A 27,221-nucleotide genomic window follows, 5' to 3' on the forward strand; every position below is an offset into this window, starting at 1 on the left:
CTAGAAGCTAGGATAGTTTTTTTTTTTGGCTTAATTGCACTTTTGCCCCCTATATTTTGCCAATTGTGCGATTTTGGTCCCCATAGTTTGAAACGAGCGATTTTGGTCCCCATAGTTTTCCCCCTTTCTGATTTTATGGTCCCCATGACATTTGGTGCTGATGTGTCATTTTTTAATCAATTAATGAGTGCCACGTGTGTAATTCTATTATTTAAAAAATTAAAAAAATCTAAAAAACGAAAAAAATACCGAATTTTTTTAAAAAATTGGAAAAATTAATAAAAATGAAAAAAAAAATCTGGAAAATTTTAAAAATAAAAAATAAAATCTGGAAAATTTAAAAAATAATAATTTTTTTTAAAAATAATTCTGGAAAAAATCTAAAAAACGAAAAAAAATACCGAAATTTTTTTAAAAAATTGGAAAAATTAATAAAAATGAAAACAAAAATCTGGAAAAATACCGAAAATTTTATAAAATACCGAAAATTTTCCAGATTTTATTTTTTATTTTTAAAATTTTCCAGATTTTTTTTTTCATTTTTATTAATTTTTCCAATTTTTTAAAAAATTTCGGTATTTTTTTTCGTTTTTTAGATTTTTTCCAGAATTTTTTTTAAAAAAAATTATTATTTTTTAAATTTTCCAGATTTTTTTTTCATTTTTATTAATTTTTCCAATTTTTTAAAAAAAATTCGGTATTTTTTTTCGTTTTTTAGATTTTTTCCAGAATTTTTTTTAAAAAAATTATTATTTTTTAAATTTTCCAGATTTTATTTTTTATTTTTAAAATTTTCCAGATTTTTTTTTCATTTTTATTAATTTTTCCAATTTTTTAAAAAAAATCGGTATTTTTTTCGTTTTTTAAATAATAGAATTACACACGTGGCACTCATTAATTGATTAAAAAATGACACATCAGCACCAAATGTCATGGGGACCATAAAATCAGAAAGGGGGAAAACTATGGGGACCAAAATCGCTCGTTTCAAACTATGGGGACCAAAATCGCACAATTGGCAAAATATAGGGGGCAAAAGTGCAATTAAGCCTTTTTTTTTTTTGTTGAAGGGAGAAGCTAGGATAGTTATGAGTATGAATCTTTTTTACATGTTGCATATGCTAAATCTACTCCCAGAACAGAATGCAAACTTACAATGGAATGTTACTATGTTTGTATAAGGAGTTGGAATTGGTTTGGTTTTGTGGAGCAGCATGCGAAGTTGAATTAGTTATGTAGATTCTTGGGAGTTTAGTTAAACTCCAGAAAACAACTATTTCAAAACTTACAATCATGAGGCAGACAGAAAGTGTACCTGGGATTGGATTTGTTTGCATTTGACAATGATAGAATTACCTCTTGTAGAAAGATACTTGTAAATCAAAGACCTTTCTCAATAGGTTTGAATTTTTGTGTAGTATCCTATTTTTTACCATCCAGATTATAAAAGAAGTTTGGTTACTTTGTCATCAATAAAAATACCTAGTGATTTGAAAATGTTAGCTCGTAGTTGAATAACTCATTTCTTATAACTAGTGCTTAAAGATGCCAAACTACAAGGCGCTACTCCAAACGAGTAAGAATCCTCCCTATTTCTTAAAAGAAATAGAGAGGTTCCTTATTTTAGTTTTGATGCATAAATGTCTAATTTATAGCAACAATTTTGAGAATGTGTGCCTTTGTATTAGTAATAGACATCATCGTTTCTTTTCAGAAATGGAGATGATTTCTACTCTGAATTGCAGAACGATTCATAGTATGTTTATAAACTTGTGCCACAGAGCATTGATTAAACAATAAAAAATAATTGATAACATTACTTACTCAGTTAACGTTTGCCATCATTTTATTAGGGTTGAGTAATCCACCAACAACTCAAAACTGCTCTAGTTAAAATCCAATTCCTAAACAATCAAAACTAAAATAGCAGAGATAAAGCAAGCCCTTTGTTTTTTGCAATCTACTACATGTTGAAATGAAATCAACACTTACATGCCTTGCTCAAGCATTGCCCGGACCTTCATTGGAAGACCGTAAAGCCGGATAAAACCAGCAGCATCAGCTTGATCATATATATCGCTATTCTCAAATGATGAGATATCTTGCCTATACAGGCTAAAGGGGCTCTTCCTACCTGTTACAGTAACAGAACCTTTGTATAATTTCAAAGTCACAGAACCTGTTGTGGTCTCTGTAATCTTCTGCATAAAGGCATCCATGGACTCGCGAAGTGGATCAAACCATCTTCCGGCATACACTAACTCTGCATATTTAAGGGCTAATGAATCTTTGACCTGTATTGTTTCTCGATCAAGCGTCAAAGACTCCAACTCCCGTGCAGCAGCAAAAAGGATAGTTCCACCAGGTGTTTCGTAGACTCCGCGGCTCTTCATGCCTACAAGCCGATTCTCAACCATGTCGATCCGGCCAATTCCATGCTTTCCACCTATCTCATTGAGCTCCGTGAGTAAAGATGCCGGTGAAAGTGTCTTCCCATTGAGTGAAACTGGAAAACCCGACTCTATACCAATTTCCAAATATCTGCAAGACATAATGCCAGCTTTCAACAATGTTAAGGACTACTTCCAAAAATAATTCCATAACTAATAGCAGGGTGCAACCTATTCAGAAGCATAACAGAAACTTGAGGCTGTATTTAGAGTTAGACCTTGTTTGGATAAACAACTTAATTAAGCGCTTATAACATAAGGGTTTACCGTGTAAGTGCTTATGTATAAGCTATTTATATAGCAAAGATAAAATCAAATCGAATAGTTTTTATATAAGCTATAAGATATTTTAATTGGCTATCCAGGATAGGTTATCGAAATAAGCTAAAAACAGCTGATAGGCATGTCGTAAGCTGTTTTCATAACTTCTCCTAAAAAGTCTCACAAGTGCTTATGTCAGCAGATAAGCTTAAACAAGTCAATTTAACCAGACCCTTAATTAGTAAAACTACAAGAAGGAAGCTTACTCTGCTTGATCTGGAGCATCCTCCGGGTCTACAGACATCATGTACATATCCTTTTTGGGCTCATTAGCTGGGTCTTCCAAAATATCACCCTTTAGTGATACAGGTTGCATACATCAGAGAAACAGTAACATGTTACTCCCAAAATATAAGTTTTGGTGCTACACTTCATACATCATAATCCTAGATCAAACTAAAGATAAGCAATTTCAGACAATGCAGCATATAAATGACCATTCCTTTTGAGAATTCATACGGTCTCTAGAGACCGCGAACAAATGGTACACCTGTTTACTACCGACTATAAAAAAAACTGATTTTGGTATTCAATAATTTATAGATTATTTTTTAAAGATTTTTAAAAAAAGTTGAAACCATTTGTGTTTGTTTACCATACTGAAAATCACATTTAAAAAAATAAAAACAAACTATCAAAATTGTTTTTTAAGAGAAGCAACTCAAAACATCTTATAAACATATTTTAGTTTTTCTTTAGATTCCCAATTTTTTAAAAGTTGTAACATACGGATGAAAATTTCTAAAAGTGGTTATGTTTTATTTTAAGAAAAAGATTTTTAAGAAAGAAGTTGTAACAAAGTAACAATCAAGTCAGGGATTTCTTGAAATACTTCAAAAAGTTATGGTTCACACCTTTAGAAACACATTACGGTGAATCACAATTTTTGTCCTTCAAAGATTCAAGTGTCATCACTTGAGCTCCAAGATTTTTGTTAACAGTTTAGTGAGTCCATATCATTTTGGTCATCTGTTACATTATGAATGAAGGTCTTCTAACAAATATTAATGTAGGGAGTAGGTAAAGGGTCATATGTGCTTCCAAACATGCAGACAGCTATGTCAGCATCCATTAGAAAGCCTTCCAAGTTCCAACAGAGGATAATAAAAGGGCCTAAATGGCGAAACTTAAAATTAATAAGGAACTAAATTGGTGAAACTTATAATCACGGGGTTTTTTGACATTTCAATGAATATAATCACGGGGTTTTTTGACATTTCAATGAATATATTGAATCAATTCAAAATTTGTATATATTGCTATGATTTGTAACGAAATATATATTCTTATAGACCATTCTTTGAGAGACCAAATTTATTACTTTGAACAGATCATCTGACCTTAAATTCAATAGCAGCAAAGACCAAAAGAAAAAGCAGACAAATCATTAAACTTAGCCAACATTCATCCCTATAACTAGAGCTAGATTGAGGATAAGCACAATGCATACCTCATGGCTAAGATGCCATAGATTCCTATCCCTGCTATATATGGATTTCTTTGTCACTGGAACGGGAACATTATGCTTTTTAGCATACTCAATGGCATCTTCTCTCCCAGTAATATCCCACTCTCTCCATGGAGCCACAATGTTTAGCTTGGGGTTCAGAGCAAAGAAAGTGAGCTCAAACCGAACCTAAATGTTTATATATAATAAATAAATCAATCAGAATAATATAGTTGACATGGCATAGTAATGTAAGCATAATAGTAAGACATACCTGATCATTTCCTTTCCCTGTACACCCATGGGAGACAGCATCAGCTCCAACTTCTTTAGCAACATCCACCATGGCCTAACAGTCAGCACACATCAGTCAATATAAGTTTATTATATTTTTGGAGCGGAGGGATGAGTATGTTATGTTCCACGATCATTGTCAATTACAATTGAAATGGTTTGACCAACCAAAATGAAATATCAAACTTCAAGCCGAAGTACCTTTGCAATTACAGGACGGGCCATTGAGGTCCCAAGCAAGTATTTCCTCTCATAAATAGCACCAGCACGCAGGCAAGGAAATACGTAATCTTTAACAAATTCTTCCTTCAAGTCCTTTACGACTAATTGAGATGCCCCACTGGCTTTGGCTTTAGCTTCTAAACCGTCCAATTCTTTTATACCCTACAAAATTAATTTTGTTACGTGCCTCTTCCAATAACTAATTTAGACAACAATAATCTTGAAAATTAAAAATGAGTTTTAAAAGTCAACACATACTTGGCCAACATCAGCAGTGAAGCAAACAACATCACAGCCATAATTCTCTCTGAAACACCAAAATAATTAAATAAGATCATATAACAAGAACAAAATTATCCAACAATAGGTAACTTCAAAATGGTTTCTGATTTTTTTTTGTTTGAAAGATTCAAACTGGTTTCTGATATTTATATAGCCATTCCACTCAAATTAAATTGCATCTCTAAATTACTCGATATTTGTCGCTTGTGATGAAAATCTAGCAGATAAACAAATAAAGAACGAGGAAACATATATACCTCAGCCATGGGACAATGACCGATGTGTCTAAGCCACCGCTGTAAGCCAATACAACCTTATTCAATTTTCCCCGTAGCCCACTCTTGGCTTCAGAAACTTCTACATTCGTATCACTGCGCAATACTGCCTTTACAACTGCATGTCGCGAGAACTTCAATAGCATTACAAACATTAAACTTAAATATCAAACAGCATCAAATCAATATAACCAATCAGTGAACACACTGTTTCCAGTAAATTTATCCACTTTCAATATAAACCACCCATGACCTTAAGAAGCCACAATTTACCCGTCCAGAAATTTATTTATATTATTTTTATGACATAATTCTGATAAGGAATGATCATCTTCAAATCCAAGTAAAAACAGATGAGTCCATTACAACAGATAAAGAATTTAATTGGAGACATATCATGTAATAGCTAATAAGGTATTAAATACTAATTAAATGATTCAACTATAAAGAACAATAAGAAATAGAGGAGTGCTAGGATTTTTTTTTCTAACACTCACTCTCTTGTTAGGTGAAATCTATGTGGGTCTCACTTTGAAAATGGGTCCCATATAAAGTGGTGGGACTGGGAACCACATAAATTTCATCCAATAAGAGAGTGAGTGTTCCTAGCGCTCCTCCAAGAAATATTACATGCAAATGACTAAGGGCCTGTTTGGATTGGTTTATTTGAGCTTAGCTTATCTATTGCCATAAGTACTTGCGACACTATTTGAAAGAACATATGAAAACAACTTATGACATGTTCATAAGCTGTTTTTATCTTATTTCCATAGACTCTCCAGGATAGCTTATGAAAACAAATTATAAATTATACGAAAGCAGTTTGACCTTATATTATCTTAAGCTTGTTTGGATTGACTTATTTTTGAGCTTATGAAGAATAGCTTAAGCAAATAAATAAGCTTTTATGTTAATTTATGAGTTCTCACTAACGAAATTTTTATATTCATAAACTACCTTGACAAGCTTATGAATAAAACATAAAAGGTTGTTTATTTGCATAAGCTGTTTTGCATATGCTCAAAAATAAGCTAATCCAAACGGGGCCCTTGTATTCTAGAAATAGCTTATTCATAAGTTCTTATCACTATGAGTTGTAAAATAAGGTGTTAACCCAAACAGGGCCTAATGATGTCTTGATTTAAAGATCCACCATTATTCTTCATAAATCATAATGGTGTGCAATGCAAACCCCACACAGTTTCCAATAGATCTTGAGACAAAATAATCTCACCTTGAAGTTTATTGGCACCAACACTAGTTCTTGGCCTCAACTACACATGATACAGAAAGTCCAAAATAAATATCAACACAGATATAAACAATAAAATAAGGTCAAAGTATACGAAGTAAGAACTTATGTTTGTAAACTTGAAGGATGAAAATTTGAACTTTTAAAAGATCACCTCTTTGAATGAGCATGGGTTTGCCTTCCATAACCGATTAAACATAATGTGGTCTGCCAATAAAAATCAATGAGACAAAGAAAAAAGAACTAGATGCTAAAAAGTTGATGAAAGTGAATAAAGATAGCATTTTTGAAAGAGTAAAACCTGTTGAACGTAGGGAACGATCAGAAGTAGTAGTGCATGGATGGGAAGGAAATGATTTCAATTGAGCCATTGCAGCGCTGAACAAGAACAACAACTCCTCACCTAAGTCCTGCTATGTATCTACGTCTGTTTGTACCGCGTTGTTGTTTTGTCAAGGGCTTCACAAGTTTCAACTTCTAACTTAAATTCCAAATAATAAAATCCAATTGTAAGTAGCTAAACAAAGTGAAAGCACAATAACATGTAAAAATCTGGCACATTATCTCTGTCTAACTAATTTGTTTCTGTTTTTATTCTGAATTTATTAGGAGTTATTAGGAATTATTTGTATCATTTTTCTATTTCTAGAGGTGAAGTTAGCCATGAGGCTATTTCCTCTGTTCAAACTACTGTAACCCTTTTATTTTTCAAAAATCAACGAGAATACAACAAACTTCTACTGTAACCCTATTATTATTTTTCAAATCAATGAGAATACAACAAACTTCTATTCTTTGAAATTCTACACGGTATCAAAGCCTGGTTCCGATCCAAGGACCTGTGGATTACGGGCCAACCATGCTCTGATATCATATTAGGTTTTTATATTGAGCATAACTCATCCTTACAAAACCATTGTAAGGTGGGAGTGTCTCGCTTTATAAACTCCAGTCAGATCTTATCTTTAATCTACATGGAAATTGGTTTTTCGAATACTAATAGCAACAACAATCAACAAGGTATAAACTCCGGTGTGACTCACGTGTGAACATGTGTCAATTCAAACATGTTTGAATTGACACATGTTTATACCTTGTTAGAGCTATCTATTAGTCTATTACTCACATCACACGGTGTTTATACCTCTAACACATGTTTGAATTGACTTATTTGAACTTATCTTCTGGGATAACCACTTGTGACACAGCTTGGGAAAATTTATGAAAACAGCTTATGACATGTTCATAAGCTGTTTTTAACATCTTTTCATAACACCTCTCCAATACAGCTTATGAAAATAGCTTATAGATTATACAAAAGCAATTTGACTTTATTTTATCTTGTGTTACTGAAATAGCTTATTCATAAACGCTTACTCTATAAGTTGTTTATCCAAACAAGCCTTAAGTCAAAAGCACAACAAGGCACAATAGCATAGCATGTGACATTACAGTAAAAAGAAAAAAATGAAATAGAAATAAAATGTACACAGTTAAGATTCCAAATAGAGTGAGATGAAAATGGAATAATCTTAGAATTACACAATGTAGATTGCTCCCAAGTACTAAGTAAGATACTACTCAGTAGTTGAATAAATAGTTCAAACATGAATTTGAGAGTATATATTCAACTACTAAGTAGTATCATAGTATTTATTATATATTCTTTCAAAAAAGAAAGCGGAACTCACCGTTTTCTACGTTTGCGGTTTTTTGAGAGATTACGGAAACAGGCTTGGGAGTTGGGAGAGAACGAGTCTGAGTTTGGGGTTTTTCTTTTTTGATTATAAACCTTTTTCTTTTTGGGAATGATTTTTGTTGTTTGTAACTTAACTATGAATCTCGTACTTGGTCCTAAATAAGTAAGTAGTCCTTATGTGGCACTAGATTTGCGGCTCTCTCATGCCAAAAGAAAGATTCATGATGGAAAATTTCTTGTTTGGCCGTCAATGAAAGTTATTTATTTGTTTTTTTTTATTATTATTTCTAAGGGTTAAATATGTTTTTAGTTCTTATATTTTGCGTCCATTTGAAAAATAGTTCCTACATTTTATTAAATGTTTTTAAAATTCTCATATTTTATCTCCGTTATCAAAATTAGTCACTGCTGACGGAATGCTGATGTGACAGTTAGTGGGTTCCAATTATTTTAGGGTTCCAATTATCAAAATTAGTCCTTATTATTTTGGGGATTTTAAAAACATTTATTGAAATGCAAGGACTATTGTTCAAAGTCACGCAAAATGTAGAGATTAAAAACGTATTTAACCCTAAAATAATTGGAACCCACTAACTGTCACATCAGCATTCCGTCAGCAGAGACTAATTTTGACAACGGAGATAAAATGTGAGGATTTTAAAAACATTTAATGAAATGTAGGGACTATTCTTCCAATGGACGCAAAATGTAAGGACTAAAACCATATTTAACCCTATTTTCAATGTTATATAATTACATGTTTTGATTGAGTCAACTTAGTCTGGGTAGCGTTACCCACATTTTATTGATGGGTAACGAAGTTGTCACCTGATTGATTTGTGTGTAAACCATAATCGAGTTGTAACTTTTTATTGTTATTTTTCTTCTTCTGAAATGTGAGCAAATTTAAGAGACATATTGAACAACCACGAATACTAAATAGGATTGAACTTATTTCACATGTTGGGTCTCGGTGTATCAAAAGGTTCGATAATTTGAAAATTGTTTTTAACACCTAGTGTTTGCTCATAAGTACCTCAAAATGACAAAAGTATCCCCAACAATAATTATCTATTGTTTGCTGTTGAACGGTTATTAACTCTCATTATGAATGATCATATATCAAACATGGTTCACTTGTACCTCATTTCTCCCTCACCGTTTTTCTTTCTTTCTTTCTTTACCATGTGTTGCATTTATTGATTTTATTATTTTATATTATTTTTCAATGTTTTGTTATGTATTCATAGTTATAGTTGAAAACGCGCTTGATGAGTCAAAATCTAATATAGTTTAGTCTTATATCAAATCCAAACCATCTATTGTTAAAGATTTTGTCAAATTGAAACCAAATATTGTTGAAGCTTCGTTAGCGTGATACCAAATGTTGATTCTAAAGATAACATTGTTGGTTCCGGTGTTTCAAACCTTGGTCATAACGAAGTAGATACAACGTCTTACTCTTGCACCAAGAGAAATGGAAAGTTGAAGATGGTATGATTAATTGGATTCATCAATAAACAACAAATGTGTGATTTACTTTAATTATAGACAAATCATATCTTGGTGGTGGAAGAAGGGCACCAAAGTCAGTGTTGGCTTGTGTAAGGGGCGGTGTGTACAAAAAAAATAAAATAAGAAGTATTTAAAGTGAGAAGACGCATGATCAAGGAAATATGAATGTATATTTATGTTGCGTGGTTATTTCGAGAAACCAAATGAATGGTCATTGAGTATTCTTAATGGAGTGCACAACTAGTAATGGAGTCAGAGTTTGAAAATCACCTTCTTGTTGATAGATTAATTGAGAAAAGGAATATCAGAATAAAATGTTGCTGACCTGTCAAGGAATATGGTGGAACCTAAGAATATCCTGATGAATTTGAGAGATAAAAGAAACAACAATTTGATGAATATGAAGCAGGTGTACAATGCACGTGAAAGTAAAGTTAAAAAGTTAAAGATGCAACATCTCAAATGTATGAAGGATCACAAATATGTTTACAAATTTAGAAGCAAATGTACCTATAGGTTACAAGTTAACAAGACACTTCAAGATAATTTTTCAATGACCTCCCTGATGTTAATTGAATCAAGTGTATTGTGATGGATTTGTATATATAAATATTATTAGGTTGAGTCACGGACTAGGTTATTCTCTTTAAGACGTTTCGTGGCACTACTCAAAATTGTGCAAGCAGACTATCAACCACGAAGTTCCTAAGATAAAATAGTCTAGCTACAACTGTATCGAAGTCCTATTGCACTATCTGATCCGTTCTAGAAATACACCTTCAAATATGGTATTAAGATCACACTAATATGGTACTAGGACCACTATGTTATGATGTTTCCATCATTGTAACCTCTAACTTCTCCAAGGGCATAAAATATTAAAACGACTATATTTTTAAAATCATTCTTATTTTTCGAAGGGAGAATTTATCTCAAAAGGGACCATGGTATTAAGAATACTGTTATTTCCAAATTTAAAGGGACTATATTATTAATATCATTCTTATTTTTGAAGGGATAATATATATCGAAAGGAGCAATGATCTTAATAATACTCTTATTTTCGAAGGGGAAAGTTTTACCAAAGGAATTATGTTCTTAAAAACACCCTTTAAATTTGATGGGACAGAAAAAAGGGAGAAGTAAAGAATTGTACGTCAACACAAACTAAAAGAGGCAGAAGAGAGTAAAGTTCTTTGACAGCTCATAGAACTTTTGGTGAATGTAGAAGTAAGTGTGTGTGTGTGTGTGTGTGTGTGTGTGTGGGGGGGGGGGGGGGGGGGGGGGGGGGTTGGAGCTCTACATCGTGTAGATTAAAGTACTTGATGTGATATTTAAGTCATAAGGTTCTCCCACGCAATGGATTAGTCTTTTGGATTGGCCCCTCCTCATGGCCTTAAGTCCTAACAGGGTGGGGGCAGACGCGGACCCATTGTATGGCTGAGTGTCGCTATAGCCACACCAGAATATTACATAATTTTGTTCATATACTTGATTTAAACAATTAATTATATATAATATATGTCGTAAGTATTTAATGTTTCCTTATTTGGCCTAGCGGTACATGTTATTTTAATGAACTTATGTTGCACTCTAGTTCTAACAATTAAAAAAAAAATTATTAATATAAAAAGTGTGTTTTAGGGAATTGAACCTGTAACACATCGGTAAAATGAACATGCCTAAACCATATTTTGTTGTAGTGCTTAATGTGTCAAAATTTTACTTTATTATATAGTTGCTTTGAAAGTTTAGGAAGACCAATATCGAAAGTCTGGGTCCGCCCCTGATGATGTTGTAAAGCAACGAGACAACACAAAAGAGAAAAAATAAAACAGAAATTAAGTTCCAAGTATATCTCTCAGGATGAGAGAATCCATTGCATGTGAGATAGTCCCAGCAAGTAGAGCATCTTAAATGTGATCCCTCTTTAGCTTTAGAATATGCACACATATTTTGTTCTTTAAAAACATGTACTAGTACGATGTTACCATTTCCATCCATGTAAATTAAGCATCCCTAATATGAAGGATGTCGATCAAAACAAATAACAAACAACTAAACCGCTTCCAAGTAATAACTCTTGTAAATAATGTTGTTGTAGCCTTTGTTTCTGTCTTGATAACACATAACTTAGCCAACAACACATCACATCAAATTTCATAGCGAGAAAAGTCAACAATCCAATCCCTATCGTGTGGTTGTCAACAATACCATCAACATATATCTAAAGCCTTCTAGAAAACTACCATCAACAACAGACCTCTTAACAAATGCATGAGGTGGTTGGACTCTAATATAGTTTCGAGCTAATATTTTGCTGGTTTGTCTTTGCAACAAGCCTCTTTGTTTAGTCCTCATTCGTCGCATTTCTTCTGGTAGCCGTCGTTTGCAATGAGCGAGGAGATTGGTGTTGGTTTTGATTTGGAACTTGGACCTCAAATCTAATTTTGGTTTTAGCTCTAGGTTTGTATTTCGGTTATGGTTCGTAGCTCGTTGATCTGAAGTTGTTGGTTTGGTTTAAGTTGGTCCGTTTTTGTTTCTGTTCGTGTTTGCCGGGAGGTTTTGCACAAGTTCCGTCGTTGGGGGGTCCTTGGATATCATCGATTTTCTGTTGGCTGGTCTTTGTGTTTATATTTCTATTTTGTAGGCTTGCAAGTCTTGTTCGTGTGTACTGGATCTTCTTTGTTTGTGGATTGTTTGTTTTGTGAGGTATCTATTTGTTTGTTGTTTTTGTGTGTTCTTGTCTAGAGATTGGGAGGCTATATATTTTGGCTTTGTTGTGGTTCAGTTTCAATAACCCACAAGGGTCTGGTTCGATTTTAATAACCTGAAAGCGGTCTGTTTGGTTACTGACGTATTAAACTCATTCCTTCATTTGAGTTCTTACACATTTGATTGAAATTGTTGTGTTTGGTGGTCTGACCTCTTCGATTCTTCAATATTCCAGACTTACAGGCTTCAAGGTGTCATATCTGCCTCCACTATGGTACTGTTAATGCTCGAAATAGCTTTTATGCTTGCTGCTGTGTTAAGGGAGCTATTGACACTTGGATTTTGATACCGTGTTGTCGGTTGATCCATTCGCTAATTTAAACCCTAAATGTTCTTTGCAATGATTACTCTTCATATTTTTTGTAACTTGGTTTCACGCCCGTACGCGGGTTCGTTGGATTGTACCCATGATAAGTGGATTTTTATTATGATAGATTAGGGTTGGTCCGCTTGATATGATTTAAGATGTATTACCGTTTGAGTTATACCTGAATCAGTTTAATGCCTCAGTCTATGTATCTCTTTATTTTTATTTAATACATTTTTTCTTGTCTAAAAATTCATACAAAATATCTTGAAAACTTTTCAAAAAAGAGAAAATCTTGAAAACTGAAACATCTCGTACTTTGATTTATATTTTTATTTTGAAAAAACTCATCTGTGCTTTCTAGATCTTTGGTCATATGTGGGATCTTAATATACATCTTTTTTTGAAGTTGTTAAACTCAATGAAATTTTGGGAAATTATTAAAGTAATGATAGAAGTGAGAGTACAATTGTAGGAGTGTGAGGTATAATCTTCTAATATGAGGGTGGTGCTAAATCTTAATTAGGGGGCCGAGATAAGGCTATTGCAGAGGTCAATTAGTAAATCGGTAGGTAATCCATGCATTTTATTGACAAATTAGTCTGACAGTCTATTAATTTTCTAAGGGTCTGACAGTCTATTAATTAGTATTTTTTTAGTCTGACATTCTATTTATTTTTTGGGTCAATTCTCGGGGTTCTCATGAGAAGGGTCCATGTACTTCGAAGTTCGACCGTGAAGTAAATATAGTTTGATAAAAAATTATCTCATTCAAGTCGAACTCGAGTTCCTCCGGATAATTTGTCCTATGATACAGCTCATTAACCAAAATATATTCAATTCGTCCATAATTATAAATCTCTTTAAAATACATTTTGTACTTAAGCATAATCCTTAAACAAATTATTTTTTTGAGAGGAACCCTTAAACAAATTATTAAGTGCATTTATTAGTTTTTCAAATACGTTTTTTTTTTGTCTAGCCTAGTGGTTCAAATACGTTTTTTTTTATTAATACTACTAATTTACTTTAAAATATTAAAACTACACAAATAATATTTTACGCGGTTCCCCTTACGAAATTAATATATTAACTTCAATATATATCCATTTTTTTTTTGAGACGAATATATCCATTTTCTTTTAAAAAAAAACAAAAAGTGCATATAAAAAGTGACGGATAATGAAATATATGTTAATTTTTTTTTTGGTACAAAATATATGTTAAAATTATGTGTTATAAAATTGAGAGTAATGATTCAATTTGATCCCTCATAATTTTCTTACGTTTGAATTTAATCAACTACAAAAAATAATATTTAAATTAATCTCTAATGTTTTTATACGGCTGATAAATCAGTCTCCAACTTATTATAATAATGAGACTAAGTATCCCCTAATTTGAAAATGTTAAGGACTAGTTTGATATCATTATTTGTCGGACACTAAATTGAGTCACATGAAAATTGGTATGGACCAATTTGAGTCTCCACTCTTTTCTCTTCTCCCACTTATTTTTTACGTCAAGCAGTCGAATGGAATTGGACCCAGACACTTTATATATTATTGTCATTGCAACTACCAACATAGTTGTACTCAAGACAATCTCCTCTCTAATTGATTTTTTTTTTTGGAATAATAATATTGAAGATTTTGTTAATATAAAGGAGCTATGTTTTGAGAAGTAATTAGTAATTAAATTTGGTGAACAAAAAAAGCATGATGAGAATGAAAATAGAGTAATATAGGTAGAGGCAGAGAGAAGAAATAGAATTGAAAGGAGAGGATAAAGACATTTTGACAACCAAGTAGGATCCGATTACAGCGGTCTCTGTGTTGGGTTGGGTGTGTAGTTGTGTTGTGAAAATATCCTTTTATCTCCTTGTCTCTCTCTATCTATTTTCTAACCCCTTTGTTTTGTGTTGTCTTGTTTTTCTGTGTTCTCATCTCTTCATATATTCATAAAAAAAACAGACAACAACTAGGGGAACAATAGAGGGAGAGAAGAGGAATCATTGTTCCTTTCTGTCAGAAGAAGGGAACGACGATTCCTTGTTTATATATGTTTCCACCTCTTTCTATCTGCTTATAAGGTTCTTTTTATCATCTCTTTTTTCTTTGATATTTTTTATCATTTTCATTTTTCTTAATCACCCTTTTCTTTAATATTTATTTTTTCAATCCTCTTAATGCATGCATGCATGTATGGGATGTATATTATGTTCCTCATCATGTTCTTTTATTTTCTGCACGTGTTGTGTAGCATTGTGTTCATGCAATAGATAGTGGTCAACGTTGTTTTTTTTTTCATATGTTATTATTATGTTACAATTTGTTTGTTCTTATTTTTGTCAACATTTTGCAACCCAAATTCTCATTAATTTTTTGATTGTTTTGCAAAATGCTTGTCACGTTTTCTTTCTTCTAGAACATTTATTGTGATCTATCTATGTATAATTTTAATTATTTTATGTTTTATTTTTCAGGGATTTTTTAATTCTCTTCAAAGGTGATTCTTGTGCTGGCATGGCTATGTGATTACCTCGATGGTTTTTTTGTGATAATCAATCGTATGTGTGTCATTGTTTATTAGTTCATGTCTAATTGATTTTGCAAATTTATGAAAATTTGATTTTGCAAGGTCTTTTTGAGGAGGATTAATTAACAATAGACACACGTTATCTAGCTTTTTATGAAAACCAAAATGTTGGCTGGATTAGTAAAGAAGTTAGCTTCCACCACAATGGGAAGTTGTGGTTCAAAACCAAATGGGAAGAGCAAGGGTCACAAAAGAAGGAGTCACAAATCTGGAAAGCGCAGAGGAAACGTTTCCTCTGCGCTTCCAGAGTTGCCTTTGAAAAGGGTTAGCAATGCAGGAAACCGCGTGGGAGATTTTAATCTCAGTGAATTTGTTCACCTGGATTTTGACAAAGGTGGTTCGGCTGCCTGTAGGAGATCAGAGGTTTCAAATGTCAAGTTTCATCTTACCCAGGTTCAATACCATAGTCAAATAGATACCAATGGTAACTTTTTTGCTCCTTTGGTTATTTTTAGTTTTATATCCTTGATGATATTGTTATGATGGTTTTTATAATGACAATGAACTTTCTTTTTTTGACAAGATAATGACAATGAACTTGTTGGATTTCGGATTTGGATTCTCTATATATTTTAGTAATCACACTATCTTCAATCCTGGTCGTCAGATCAAGATCAGACGACCCACGTTTCAACTTTGTATTTTGACCTGATTTACCAAAGTTGGAACGTGGATTATCTGAATTTGATCTGATGCACCAGGCCATGTGACTGCACCAAACGATTGTTTCTTTGACTACATGTAATCCGCCGTAGAGTTGCCATGGCTTCTTTGATAAACAAGTTGATCACTTGTATACAATTTGCATGAAAATAGCAAGAGGATGCATGGTTTGACGGAGTTATGCAATCACGCAGTTCCCGATCTGGATTGTCTAATCGATCAAGACCAAATGTCCACATTCCGACATTGTATTGTTTGCATTATTTACCAAAGTCCGAATGTCAACTGTCCGATCTTGATCAGACGGTTTATATACGTGACTGCACAAAATTTGTGATTTCATTATTGGAAGGAATCGGCATCCCTTAGAGTTAACATAACTTACTTTGATAAACAAACTAAGCACTTGTGTACATTTTGCAGGAGTATACCAAGAGGATGCATGGTTTGACTCAGTTGACATAATAGAAGAATCCGATTCAGATGATGACTTCAGTAGTGTTCATGGAGGTGATAACATATCTTACAATTGCTATTGACTATGTTGAGCATTGGTAACTAATTATCTTCATAACAATTTATTTATATATTCCTTTATGGTTGAACAGATTGTTTTCCTTTCGCCAGCGGCAACGCCATGGGAAATGTCCCAAATACTCAGTTACTCCAGTATGAAAGTTCATCCTGCTATGTAGATTCAGGGTGCAAATATGAGGAGTTTTATGAGAGCTACCTCAAGATAGATAAGAATGGAGAGAAGATTCAAGAAAACAATTCAAAACAATCAACTGTTATCATGCTTTCTGTCACAAGAAAATCAATTGATGCAAATGAAAAGAATGACTTATGTAAGCACATAAATCGAAAAATTTACCTTTGTTTTCATTTCATGTCTTGCATTTTTGTCTTTGAAATTTTGTCAATGTCCAGTAATTTATGTCTATCATTCAATAATATTTTGTGTGTGATGCTACTTGTCACATGTGACTGAGTTTTTTAATATTTGTGTTCTTTGACATTGTTAAAGCCTAAAAACATTAGGAAGTTCATTTTCAATAAATCTAAACCGAATTAATAAGAGTTACAACAATAATGAATCGTTGAACAGGTGCATCTGAGAGATTTCTTTATCGTCCGAGAGCAGGGATTCAAGTTCCAGTTTCTACTCAAGAAAAGGCATTCCCTGGTTCCTGGTCTGTAATTTCGCCTTCAGTGTTCAAGCTCCGCAGCGAAACGTTTTTCAGGTATGTAGACAATTGTATTAGTCATTCTATGTAGCACCGACAATTCACATAGAAGGAGTTTCTGTTGTCTGGCACATGTCGGTGTTAGACACCGAATAACATTGACACAGTCGTGACGTTCATTTACTTCCAAAAATTGGTATTTATATATGATGATGATTTATGTAGAGATAAGCAAAAGGCTCCTGCTCCAGATGTCTGCCCTTACAAACCAATAGGTGTTGATTTATTTGTGAGTCCAAGGAAGATAAATCACATTGCTAAGCATATTGAACTTCCAAGTGTCGGTGAACATCCAAATGTACCTTCACTTCTCATTGTAAATATACAGGTTTGCTTCTTTTATTCTCACAGCTTATTCAATTCAGTTTTGCTATGGTCGATATGATTGTTTTGTTTTCCTATTTGAAAATGTTGAAAAATTGAGTACTTAATTTAATCACGGTACTTTTGCAACAGTTGCCTACATATCCTGCTAGCATGTTCATTGGTGATGCCAATGGAGAAGGCTTGAGCCTTGTACTATATTTTAAGTTGTCAGAGAATTTCGAAAAGGAGATCTCGCCGTGTTTTCAGGATAAGATCAAGGTATTTTATTTTCTCTCCATCAATATTTACTTGATTAAACTTTCAAATGTGTAACTTCGCAATATAGCACCGACTCTTCATATTGAAAGTGCGTTATGTGTCAGACACGACACCAACATAAAGTTAGATTCAATTCCTTCTATTTTCTTAAATTATTATTAGTGTATACGTGTTATAGTCATGTCCAATGTTTGCACCAGTGCTTCATCGGTTGAAAATTCTAGGGTGCATTTTTTTGAAGTTAGCTCCTTATACGACATGCTCATTAGATTTTCTAGCATTTCCTTCTTAAAGTTACAATATCATTCTTAATTTTAAGAAAAAATTATATTGGTTTGACAGAGATTAGTGGATGATGAGATGGAAAAGGTTAAAGGGTATGCAAAGGAAAGCTCAGTTCCCTTTAGAGAAAGACTCAAAATTTTGGCTGGAGTAGTTAATCCGGAAGACCTTAATCTGAGTTCTGCAGAGAGGAAACTTATACATGCTTACAATGGCAAGCCCGTGCTTTCGCGTCCTCAACACCAATTCTTTAAGGTATATACAAATTTATGTCTTGATCGGATTAAAATATCTGTCTACTTCTCAAAGAACTGTTAGCATAATTTTTTTACACTGTCATTCAATCTTAATTGTCATATTTAAAAACTTTCGACCTTAATGATAACTACTTCTAAAGTCACATGTATGATAGCTTGTGATTCGTTGATTTTACACTGGCAGTGTATTAAAATTAAAGTCGCATAGTTATGGCGTTATTTTTGTATTCAATTTTGGTTATAGATATGATAACACTAGGGTTCTGTTGGCTAACTTGAATCTGATTATTCAGAAAGGGGTTTGCACTATTCTGTGGTTTTAATGGTTCAAATCAACTTTGAGATGACATAATTTATGTTTTTTTTTATTAACAAAGTCACTTCTCTAAGAAAACAAACTTCTTACTTAGTTCTGTTTATCTTAGAATCTGATTTTTGCATGGCACGAAACTCGCTTTACCATAAGCTGGTTTGAATCAACTTTTGAACAAGCATTTCTATGAAAATAAAATTTGTTATGATCTTACAATGATTATGTGTCCTACATAATTTAAAATGAGTTTAACCACTATAAACTTATAATAGTTGCTTTCTTAACTAATTATCAAATAGTTATCTCAATTAACTAGAAAAAAATTGACTTCCTGAGCAAGTTATCAAATAGTTATTGCAAATGCAGAATGATTCTTCTTGTCCATGTGATTTCACACATTATTAATGTATTTTAAATACAGGGACCTAACTACTTTGAGATAGACCTCGACATACACCGTTTTAGCTATATATCGAGGAAGGGACTTGATTCACTTCGAGACCGTGTAAAGAATGGAATACTTGATGTTGGATTAACTATCCAGGTATAGTTTGATCCTTGAAATCGTTAGTTTGAAGTTAAGCATCTTAGTTATCAACTTGATCAAATGATTTACACTCAATTGTTAATTCAGTTCTAGAGAGGCAACTATTTCATGCATTTTCAACTTTAGACTAAATTCGTTAGGAAAAAATTTCAATTGCTAATTTTAGCAAACACTTCGAATTCAATTTGTTAGCTTATTTGTTATTAGTTATGAGCTAGCTTATCCGCTATAAGTTCATATGCTATTAGCTATATTATTTGTCGTCCATTACTTTTTATTAAACAAATTAAACCTTGCATGTCCGGGATTAATAAGTTTTATCAATGCTATATCTATTAGCCAATGTGAGACTAGGGTTTTTCACGATACTTTTCGTTTATTGATTTTGTATCTTGATATGTTTCATTGTTTAATTTAACATCCCTATATTTATGTTTTTACAGGCACAAAAGGAAGAGGAACTTCCTGAGCAAGTGTTGTGCTGCTTAAGATTGAATAAAATTGACTTTGTTAACCATGGTCAAATTCCTACCATTATGGCTCTTGAAGACAAATGATTCACAATGAGTTAGTTGATCAATGGGGAAAATGGAAAGGAAAGGAAGGAAAGATTTCTGGTATTTTAAAAGAATTGAGTGTCACATCTATTTAATTAACACACCAAAAAAATAAAAAAAAATAAAGAGAAGAAAATTAAAGAAATTTTAACCTTCTCTTAAGTCCAACATTTTTTTATATCTTAATATGTGATGATGGTATTGAAGTCCTGTATGTTACTTTGCATAATTCTCTTGCCAAATTGTGTTGTGTAATATTATATGATTTTGATTATGAGAGGCTTTTTAGTAGTGGCCATGATTATTGGAAGATTGTTTCATTCATACTGTAAAACAAACTTATAAAATGAGACAAATATTTTTTTGTTATTATGTTTTATTTTGTGGAACGGAGAGTAGTTTACATCAGAACATCAATTAATTTTGCCCTTACATCAAAATATCTCTCGAGTAATATCTATCAAAACTAACTAATGAAAGGCTTGATATCGACTTGAATAGATAAGCATAAAACCGTTTCCGTGAGCATAACTCAGTTGGTAGGGACATTGCGATTTATAATGGTTGGATTCAAACCCCGTATTTTCCACTTTTTCATCACAAGGGCAGAATTTTGAGCCACTAAGCTGTTTGACAAAAAAAATTGGTAAGTGTAAAACCTTTAAAATTGTGATGTGAAATTGAAAAAACTAACTAAATGGACTAACACTTTGAAAAGAGACAAAATAAAGGAATTGGTAAGCATGCACGAGGTGGAGCTTTTGGCTATTCAAGAGACGAAGATGGAGACTATTACTTCAAATTTATGCTATAGTTTGTGGGGGAATGAAGAGTGTGAATGGGCGTTCCTTCCTTCACAAGGTTCCAATGGAGGTATATCGTCTTTGTGGAATAAAGCAAACTGTAAGCTTAATTTCACATTTGTGGGTGACGACTTTGTAGGAGTTTGTTTGGACTGGGGTCCTCTTAATCATAAATGTTTCGTCGTTAACGTGTACGCTAAGTCTAATTTGGCAGAAAAGATAAGGTTGTGAGAGGAGCTTATAGATCTAAGAAGGAGATTTGGGTCGTGTCTATACGTGGTACCACCCAAGTGGAATATATAATGCAACAAGAAAGTACATGGTGAATTTACGAACAACTTTGTTCACAACATAACATATAGTTTAGGTTATTGTAAAAAACAAAAAAGTATTCTGTAGATTATAAACAGAAACATAGTTTATACTTTCGATGTACACAGAAGGCACAAAATCATCATTCAAAACCCCTGTTATCTCCACCAACTTTTTTTCCGTTTAAACTTGTTATCCTTTAACTCTATCATCAGGACTTGATCAAAACGTTAACCTAAAACTGAAAAAGAATAGAATAAAACATAAAAAGAAAAAAGAAGATCATCTGCGATATAGTTATCGGATTACCAGAGTCTTAATTTAGGAGTTTAAGTTATCTGCTCTTCCTTTAGCCTTAGACGAGCAACAGGTTGTTGCTCATTGCCCCCGCCAATACCAATGCTACCAAAACTAGGCTTCTCAGAAATGGTATTTTGCGATTTTAACTGTGAAGCATTATTGTTGGCAATAGTGTGGCTATTAGTCTTAGCTGCTGGAACATCATGATTATGTTTTCCTTCATATGTTGTTATGACTGCTTTAGGATCCGTCGAAGCCCTCTCTACATGCTTTCGAACGTTACAACCCGGTGTTGTACATTTGTAATAGCTCCTAAACATTATGTAAGAAAACATTAATAATTTTTTCAGGACAAGAAAATATAAATGAGGCAAACTATTAGAGAAAGATAGGGATGTCATATCAGTAAGTTGATTTCATACATGTTATTATAAGCTGTTTTAATAAGATATCCTGGAGAGCTTATGGAAATAAGTTGAAAAAAGCTTGTGGACATGTTATAAAATATTGTTTCAATAAGTTCTCTCAAAGATTCTCATAAGTGCATATGTTATATAAGTTTAAATAAGCCTATTTTAATAAGGTCCATAACATTCACAAATAGTTCAATAGGTGAAATTAAAGTGTGGAGGAGAAGCATATCACCTAGGATAAGGATTTCCTTTAACAACTTTCTGTCCATATTTTCGCCATCTATAACCATCATCTAAGAGATCAACTTCACTGGTAGTTTGCACGATGATTTTAGGCTCTGTGACAGTACTATGTGAAGTTGTTGGATTTGAGACTGTGACTTCTGTATGTCTGCAGAATTACAACAATAACAAGACAACATAAAGGCAAAGGATTACTCGGTATGAACAAATTTATGTACCATAAAAATGTTGTAAATACTGTATCTTTGTAATTATTTTTAATAATTGTATTTAGTTCATTAATCAGGTGCATTGGGTTTAGAAAAGTCTAGATAAACGAATTAGTGTTTGTATCCTATTTACAACTTTGACATATATCGGAAATATCTTTACAAAAACTTACCTCCTTTTGGAGTCGGGCTCAATTCTTTTCTCATCCACTTCTGTTTCACGATCACCTACATCCTCACTATCACTCGTTCCAGATAGATGTTCACCTGTTGCCTGACTAGATTCAGGGTCCATCTTAGACATTGAGTTTGAAGTCATCCGTTGATAAGTTGAATCAGCACTCCCTTGCCTATTTGAATTTTCATTTGAAGTTACAGTGTCTTTTGATCGCTTATTAGGATTCGGGAGTTGATGATTGTGCTCTCCTTTATAAATAATTGCGGTTATATGACCAGCAAGCGAACGCTCAACCTTTTTCTTGACAGGACAGTTAGGATGCGTGCACTTGTAATAACTTCGAGGAAACTCGCTACCTTTCACCTGTTTCTGTCCATATTTCCTCCAATTGTAGCCATCATCGGCAGGCTTATCGACATTCAACGAAGAAGGCTGCAACCTTTGTTCGGAGAGAGGAGCATGATCGGTGGATGTTGGTACAGATGATAAATGTTCGACTTGGTTATGCATATTAGTACTGTTGGATTGTCCTTCGTGAGCCGAGACCTGTGTCAGTGGTTGCTGCTGTGTCATTCCAAAGGATACCTACATCATATGGTGGATATTGTGTGTCAAATTCATTTCATAACTATGCTTTCTATAATCTATATATCCTCACTATCTTGGAAGTAGTAACTATACATCCTCAAGTATAATCATGTTAAGTATTAACTACTCCCTCCGTTTCAAAATGAGTGTCGCTTTAGGCTTTGGCACACAGATTAAGAAATAAAATGAAATAATCATTGGATACAACGCTTTTACTAAACTGTCCTTACTTTATTAGAAAAAGACAAACTTAAAGTTGCATTGAAAATTGTGTGAGAGAAAAGTTTGAGAGGGTAAAGTTGGAAGAAAAAAATTAAAGTTGCATTGGAAATGTAAAGCGACATTCATTTTGAAACAATTTTTTTTGGCTAAAGTGACACTCATTTTGAAATGGAGGGAGTATATATTAGTTGTTTTGCGTAGTTGAATTTCACAGTAAAAATATCTGTTAAATAATGTAAGGAGTAAACTCGAATAACCATCATTAGTAGTCTGCATCAACATTAATTAGTAGTTAATATCCAAGAGTTTGAGACTTTACTTAGCATAATGTAAGGGCCTAAATAGAGCATATATGACACTTTCACTCTTTTACATCTATCCTATCAAGACACCAATGCACTTGGACACAGAGACACGTCTAATTTCAGGAGTGTTCATGCTGCATAGTTCTAAACTATGTAGGCTACGGTACTAAGATTCACTGAAAGATTTTCCTGCCTGTTTCATGATAAAGGGAAAAAAAGGCATTGGAGTGCAGAAAAGTTTGTATTTGAGGCATTATCAAGGAAAGTTTGTATATAAACAATGTACGGTCACCCCCTTAAAAGAGAGGACTATTGACTTTTAGATGATACTCACTTGAGTGAAGCCTAGTTTGAATTAGTTTCTAACTTATGATTAAAATAATCAATGATTTTCACTCAAAACGAAATTCTTATAAGCTATAGGTAACAAATTAAATAAAAGAGCTTTGAAAAAATGAAGATGTAGAAGCAATTTTGTCAACTTATATGTGAAATTGTTTAAAAAACTCAGTTATTTCAAGATTCTTTTCATATTGCAGTTTACATTTATATTTGTTGACAAGATTATCTAAAGTGGCTTGTCAAAAAAAAAAAAAAAAAAAAGAGATTATCTAAAGTGGACCTCTTCCAAGCTTTACTGTGGGCAAAACATTTGGGTCTCTGGTGTGTTGCTTTTGAAACACATGCAAAAACAGTGATTCTAGTGTGTTTGGTAATGAAAAATGATAGTAATATTTCCAAATTTGGGTAAATTTATCCAAAAGTGTAGGAATATTTTAATTCCTGAACCAAACTTTGCGGTGAAATTACTAACAGACAAGTAAATGTGGTTGATCACACTCTTGCAAATCTAGCATCCAGATTTAAGAGCTTTTACCAAGTTCTATTTCGGATATTGTTTTATTGACATGTGGTCTATGGTGAATCAATGCTTATCACCTTTATGTAGAATTCCAAGGTCCTCTACCTCAGAACGGCTAAAAAATGATTTGATTGGTGTCGATTGAACAAAAATATTTAAGAAAAAACAAGTATATAAGTTGAGTTTTGAGCACTAATATTCGTTTTCCTTGTTTTTGGTCAAACTGACTCCTACTGGATCACTATATCAAATGAGGACAAGTAATACTATCAACTTCTACTTACATGGGACGACACTGATCGTTATTAGAATTTTGAACAATTTTTTTTAGAAAATATATGGTATATCTCTTGCTTAATTTTGAAGTGTATAGTCTTAAATTGAATTTGAAAAAAAAAAAAAAATTACATAGAAATGAAGGGCAAACGGGGAACAATTTGCACTGCACTAACCTTTTTTGGATCGCAAAATCAATACTCTTAAACACAACATACTAAATTCTATACATACCATTTAAACTCTTTCAAAAAGTCAACAACCTCCGCCTCTAGAAATTTAAAAGGATCAAGTCAAACGCAATTGGTATGACGAGCCTACTGCAAATGACATGAGACACTTCTCTACATATTTTTTTTTGGTCAGGTAGCCTAGTGGCTAGAAAGTGGGGTGTCCAGGGTTCGAACCCGCCCCTTACATATAATAATGCATTGTCCTACCAACTGAGTTATGCTCACGGGACACTTCTCTACATATATAATGCACCAAGAAAGCATCTTATATTAAATAAATTAATTAACTTTATACATTAACACTTATATATAAGGGTTAAATATGTTTTTGGTCCCTATAAATATGTCAACTTTTCATTTTAGTCCCTCTAAAATTTTCCTTCAACTTTTAGTCCCTATAAAATTTTCAATCTTCACTCTTGGTCCCTCTTTTAAAGTAAACTCATATGTAGAATTCATATTTTTTAATAAAATTTTCTAAAAAAATTCAAAATATTATAAGAATCACTCCCAAAAAAATTTAGAATTTTTTAACAAAACATGAATTTAATATGAATTTTTATATTTTTTACGGTTAAAAATTCATATTTAATTTTTGTTTTGTTAAAAAATTCTAATTTTTTTCACGAAATTATTTTAGAATATTTTACACATTTCTGCACAATTTCATTAAAAAAATACATAAATTAAGTTGAAAATAGGGACCAAAAGTAGTGATTGAAAATTTTATAGGGACCAAAAGTTGAAGGAAAATTTTAGAGGGACTAAAACAAAAAGTTAACATATTTATAGGGACCAAAAACATATTTAACCCTATATATAACAGTAGTAGTATATCATATAAGTGCAATTCAATAAGCATAAGCTAGCTATATACATAAACAAAGATTTCACCTGAGGATGTGAAAAGAAACCAGATGAATCAAACCCACCGGTGGTAACCGTTGCCGGAGACACCGTGGCACCGGCGAGAAGCTGAGAGAAGGACTTGCCGTCATCACCATCAACAAATAAGTTCGAAAGAAGAGTCATAGGACCAGGGCTAAAACCACCGGTGAAAAGTGCGTCCGTACGTGGCGGAAGAGTTAAGGTGGGTCGCTGTGGTGGCCCCCCTTCACCACCGCCAACCGCCGCTTCTTCTTCTTCCTTCCACGGTGGTCGGTCCATTTCCACCGTTGAACATACAACTTGATTTGACTTTTTTTACCAAAAACAAAAAGAAAAAGAAGTTTGTGTTTGTTGGTCTAAAAATAGAGAGAAACAACGTTGTACTATAATCTATCTATTTTTGTTGTGTTTGTGTAAGAAGATTATGAAAAGTGTTGAACCTTTGTGTTTGTCTTGTTATTACATACATGTTTGTGCGTGTTACTTGCTTTTTGGGGGAAGTTGGATTTGGTGGATCTGAAAAAAGAAACAGCACAAAAGTCCACGCAATTAATTCCCCAACCATACTTTCAGTTGTCATTTTTCCCTTTTCACAATACAAAAGGTGTGTGTATGTATGTATTGACCATTTCAATAAGGGAAATGTTAATAGTGTTTTTAGGACGCATTTTTCATAAAATAAAGGTCTAAGATACATGTTAATGGTAGCACTAATAGCAAGTATTTATTAATTTTTTTAATATTTTGATAAATAAATTGATAAAAAATTTAATATATAATTTCTATTAATAAAATCCTTAATATGCGCTCTTATAAGACATTATCGTCTTCGTGAGCTTAACTCAGTTGGTATGTACAATGCATAATATATGCAAGAAGAAGAAGAAGAAGAAGAAGAAGAAGAAGAAGAAGGGTCTGGGGTTCGAATCCCGGCCACCACAATTCATGTCTTCTTTTGTTTAAAAAAAATTAAATTAAATATATGCATGGTACTTTTACTAACTCTTTCATTATTACCCTTTAAAACAAAAAAGGAAAATCTCTTTCATTATTAATTGTAATTATTAATCTTTTCATGTCTTCTTTTGTTTAAAAAAATTAAATATATGCATGGTACTTTTACTAACTCTTTCATTATTACCCTTTAAAACAAAAAAGGAAAATCTCTTTCATTATTAATTGTAATTATTAATCTTTTCATTTTGACGGTTATTATTAGAAAAATGGGAAATAGCAAAAGTCGGCTATCGAGGGAGAATCACCCGAAAGTAAGGACAAAATATGAAAGGAAAAGAAAACAGAGAATGGACAATGAGCAAACACAACAACGACGACTTCAAAGACGAGAAAATTATAAACGATGGAAAGAAAAAGAAAAAGGAGATGAAGTTGTAATATCATGCACTAATGATATCGTTGAGCCAAACGTGCCCAATCAAATTTTCACAGCTATGAATTTTTCAAATACACACTTTCAAGGAACACATGACAACGAAGCAAA

At 32.8% G+C, this 27,221-nt stretch overlaps 3 protein-coding genes across 5 annotated transcripts; 1 reads left to right on the forward strand and 2 right to left on the reverse strand.

Moving 5' to 3' along the window:
- Positions 1-1,820: 1,820 nt before the first annotated feature.
- Positions 1,821-8,374, reverse strand: LOC146921624 (argininosuccinate synthase, chloroplastic-like). 2 transcript variants are annotated; one of them, XM_085714979.1, is made up of 11 exons: positions 8,235-8,374; positions 6,845-7,020; positions 6,698-6,750; positions 6,526-6,565; positions 5,274-5,409; positions 4,993-5,041; positions 4,714-4,896; positions 4,493-4,567; positions 4,222-4,407; positions 2,978-3,066; positions 1,821-2,541 (listed from the first exon to the last, which is right to left on the reverse strand). In XM_085714979.1, exons 2-11 carry the CDS (start codon positions 6,912-6,914, stop codon positions 1,989-1,991), a joined length of 1,434 nt encoding a protein of 477 aa, XP_085571105.1. In that variant the 5' UTR covers positions 6,915-7,020; positions 8,235-8,374; the 3' UTR covers positions 1,821-1,988. The 2 variants fall into 2 exon arrangements, with proteins under 2 accessions (XP_085571105.1, XP_085571104.1); XM_085714978.1 differs by having other exon boundaries at positions 6,845-7,024.
- Positions 8,375-14,821: 6,447 nt separating this feature from the next.
- LOC146921625 (beta-hexosaminidase (DUF1336)) lies at positions 14,822-20,198 on the forward strand. The gene is made up of 11 exons (XM_085714973.1): positions 14,822-14,931; positions 15,325-15,347; positions 15,480-15,861; positions 16,524-16,610; positions 16,709-16,948; positions 17,209-17,344; positions 17,513-17,675; positions 17,804-17,932; positions 18,275-18,469; positions 19,206-19,328; positions 19,775-20,198. The coding sequence occupies exons 3-11, from the start codon at positions 15,531-15,533 to the stop codon at positions 19,886-19,888; spliced, it is 1,518 nt and encodes a 505-aa protein (XP_085571099.1). The 5' UTR covers positions 14,822-14,931; positions 15,325-15,347; positions 15,480-15,530; the 3' UTR covers positions 19,889-20,198.
- Positions 20,199-20,996: 798 nt separating this feature from the next.
- On the reverse strand, positions 20,997-26,153 carry WRKY4 (WRKY DNA-binding protein 4). Of its 2 annotated transcripts, XM_085714975.1 has the most exons (5): positions 25,727-26,153; positions 22,342-22,931; positions 21,949-22,107; positions 21,313-21,615; positions 20,997-21,244 (listed from the first exon to the last, which is right to left on the reverse strand). In XM_085714975.1, exons 1-4 carry the CDS (start codon positions 25,997-25,999, stop codon positions 21,333-21,335), a joined length of 1,305 nt encoding a protein of 434 aa, XP_085571101.1. In that variant the 5' UTR covers positions 26,000-26,153; the 3' UTR covers positions 20,997-21,244; positions 21,313-21,332. The 2 variants fall into 2 exon arrangements, with proteins under 2 accessions (XP_085571101.1, XP_085571100.1); XM_085714974.1 differs by having other exon boundaries at positions 20,997-21,615.
- Between the last annotated feature and the right edge of the window lie 1,068 nt (positions 26,154-27,221).

Source organism: Medicago sativa, chromosome 5 (genome assembly GCF_051527215.1).
Source record: "Medicago sativa cultivar Bolivia chromosome 5, Bolivia_mono, whole genome shotgun sequence".
NCBI classification, from domain to species: Eukaryota; Viridiplantae; Streptophyta; class Magnoliopsida; order Fabales; family Fabaceae; genus Medicago; species Medicago sativa.

Coding starts and splice junctions, on each gene's coding strand:
- LOC146921624 (XM_085714979.1), bottom strand. CDS start 6,914: ATGGCTCAATTGAAATCATTTCCTTCCCATCCATGCACTACTACTTCT. Junction 5,410..6,525: donor TGGTGCCAATAAACTTCAAG/GTGAGATTATTT, acceptor CGCGACATGCAG/TTGTAAAGGCAGTATTGCGC. Junction 2,542..2,977: donor GATGCTCCAGATCAAGCAGA/GTAAGCTTCCTT, acceptor TATGTCTTGCAG/ATATTTGGAAATTGGTATAG.
- LOC146921625 (XM_085714973.1), top strand. CDS start 15,531: ATGAAAACCAAAATGTTGGCTGGATTAGTAAAGAAGTTAGCTTCCACC. Junction 16,949..17,208: donor AAATGAAAAGAATGACTTAT/GTAAGCACATAA, acceptor ATCGTTGAACAG/GTGCATCTGAGAGATTTCTT. Junction 17,933..18,274: donor GTTTTCAGGATAAGATCAAG/GTATTTTATTTT, acceptor TTGGTTTGACAG/AGATTAGTGGATGATGAGAT.
- WRKY4 (XM_085714975.1), bottom strand. CDS start 25,999: ATGGACCGACCACCGTGGAAGGAAGAAGAAGAAGCGGCGGTTGGCGGT. Junction 22,108..22,341: donor GAGCCCGACTCCAAAAGGAG/GTAAGTTTTTGT, acceptor GTAATTCTGCAG/ACATACAGAAGTCACAGTCT. Junction 21,616..21,948: donor AAAGGAAATCCTTATCCTAG/GTGATATGCTTC, acceptor CATAATGTTTAG/GAGCTATTACAAATGTACAA.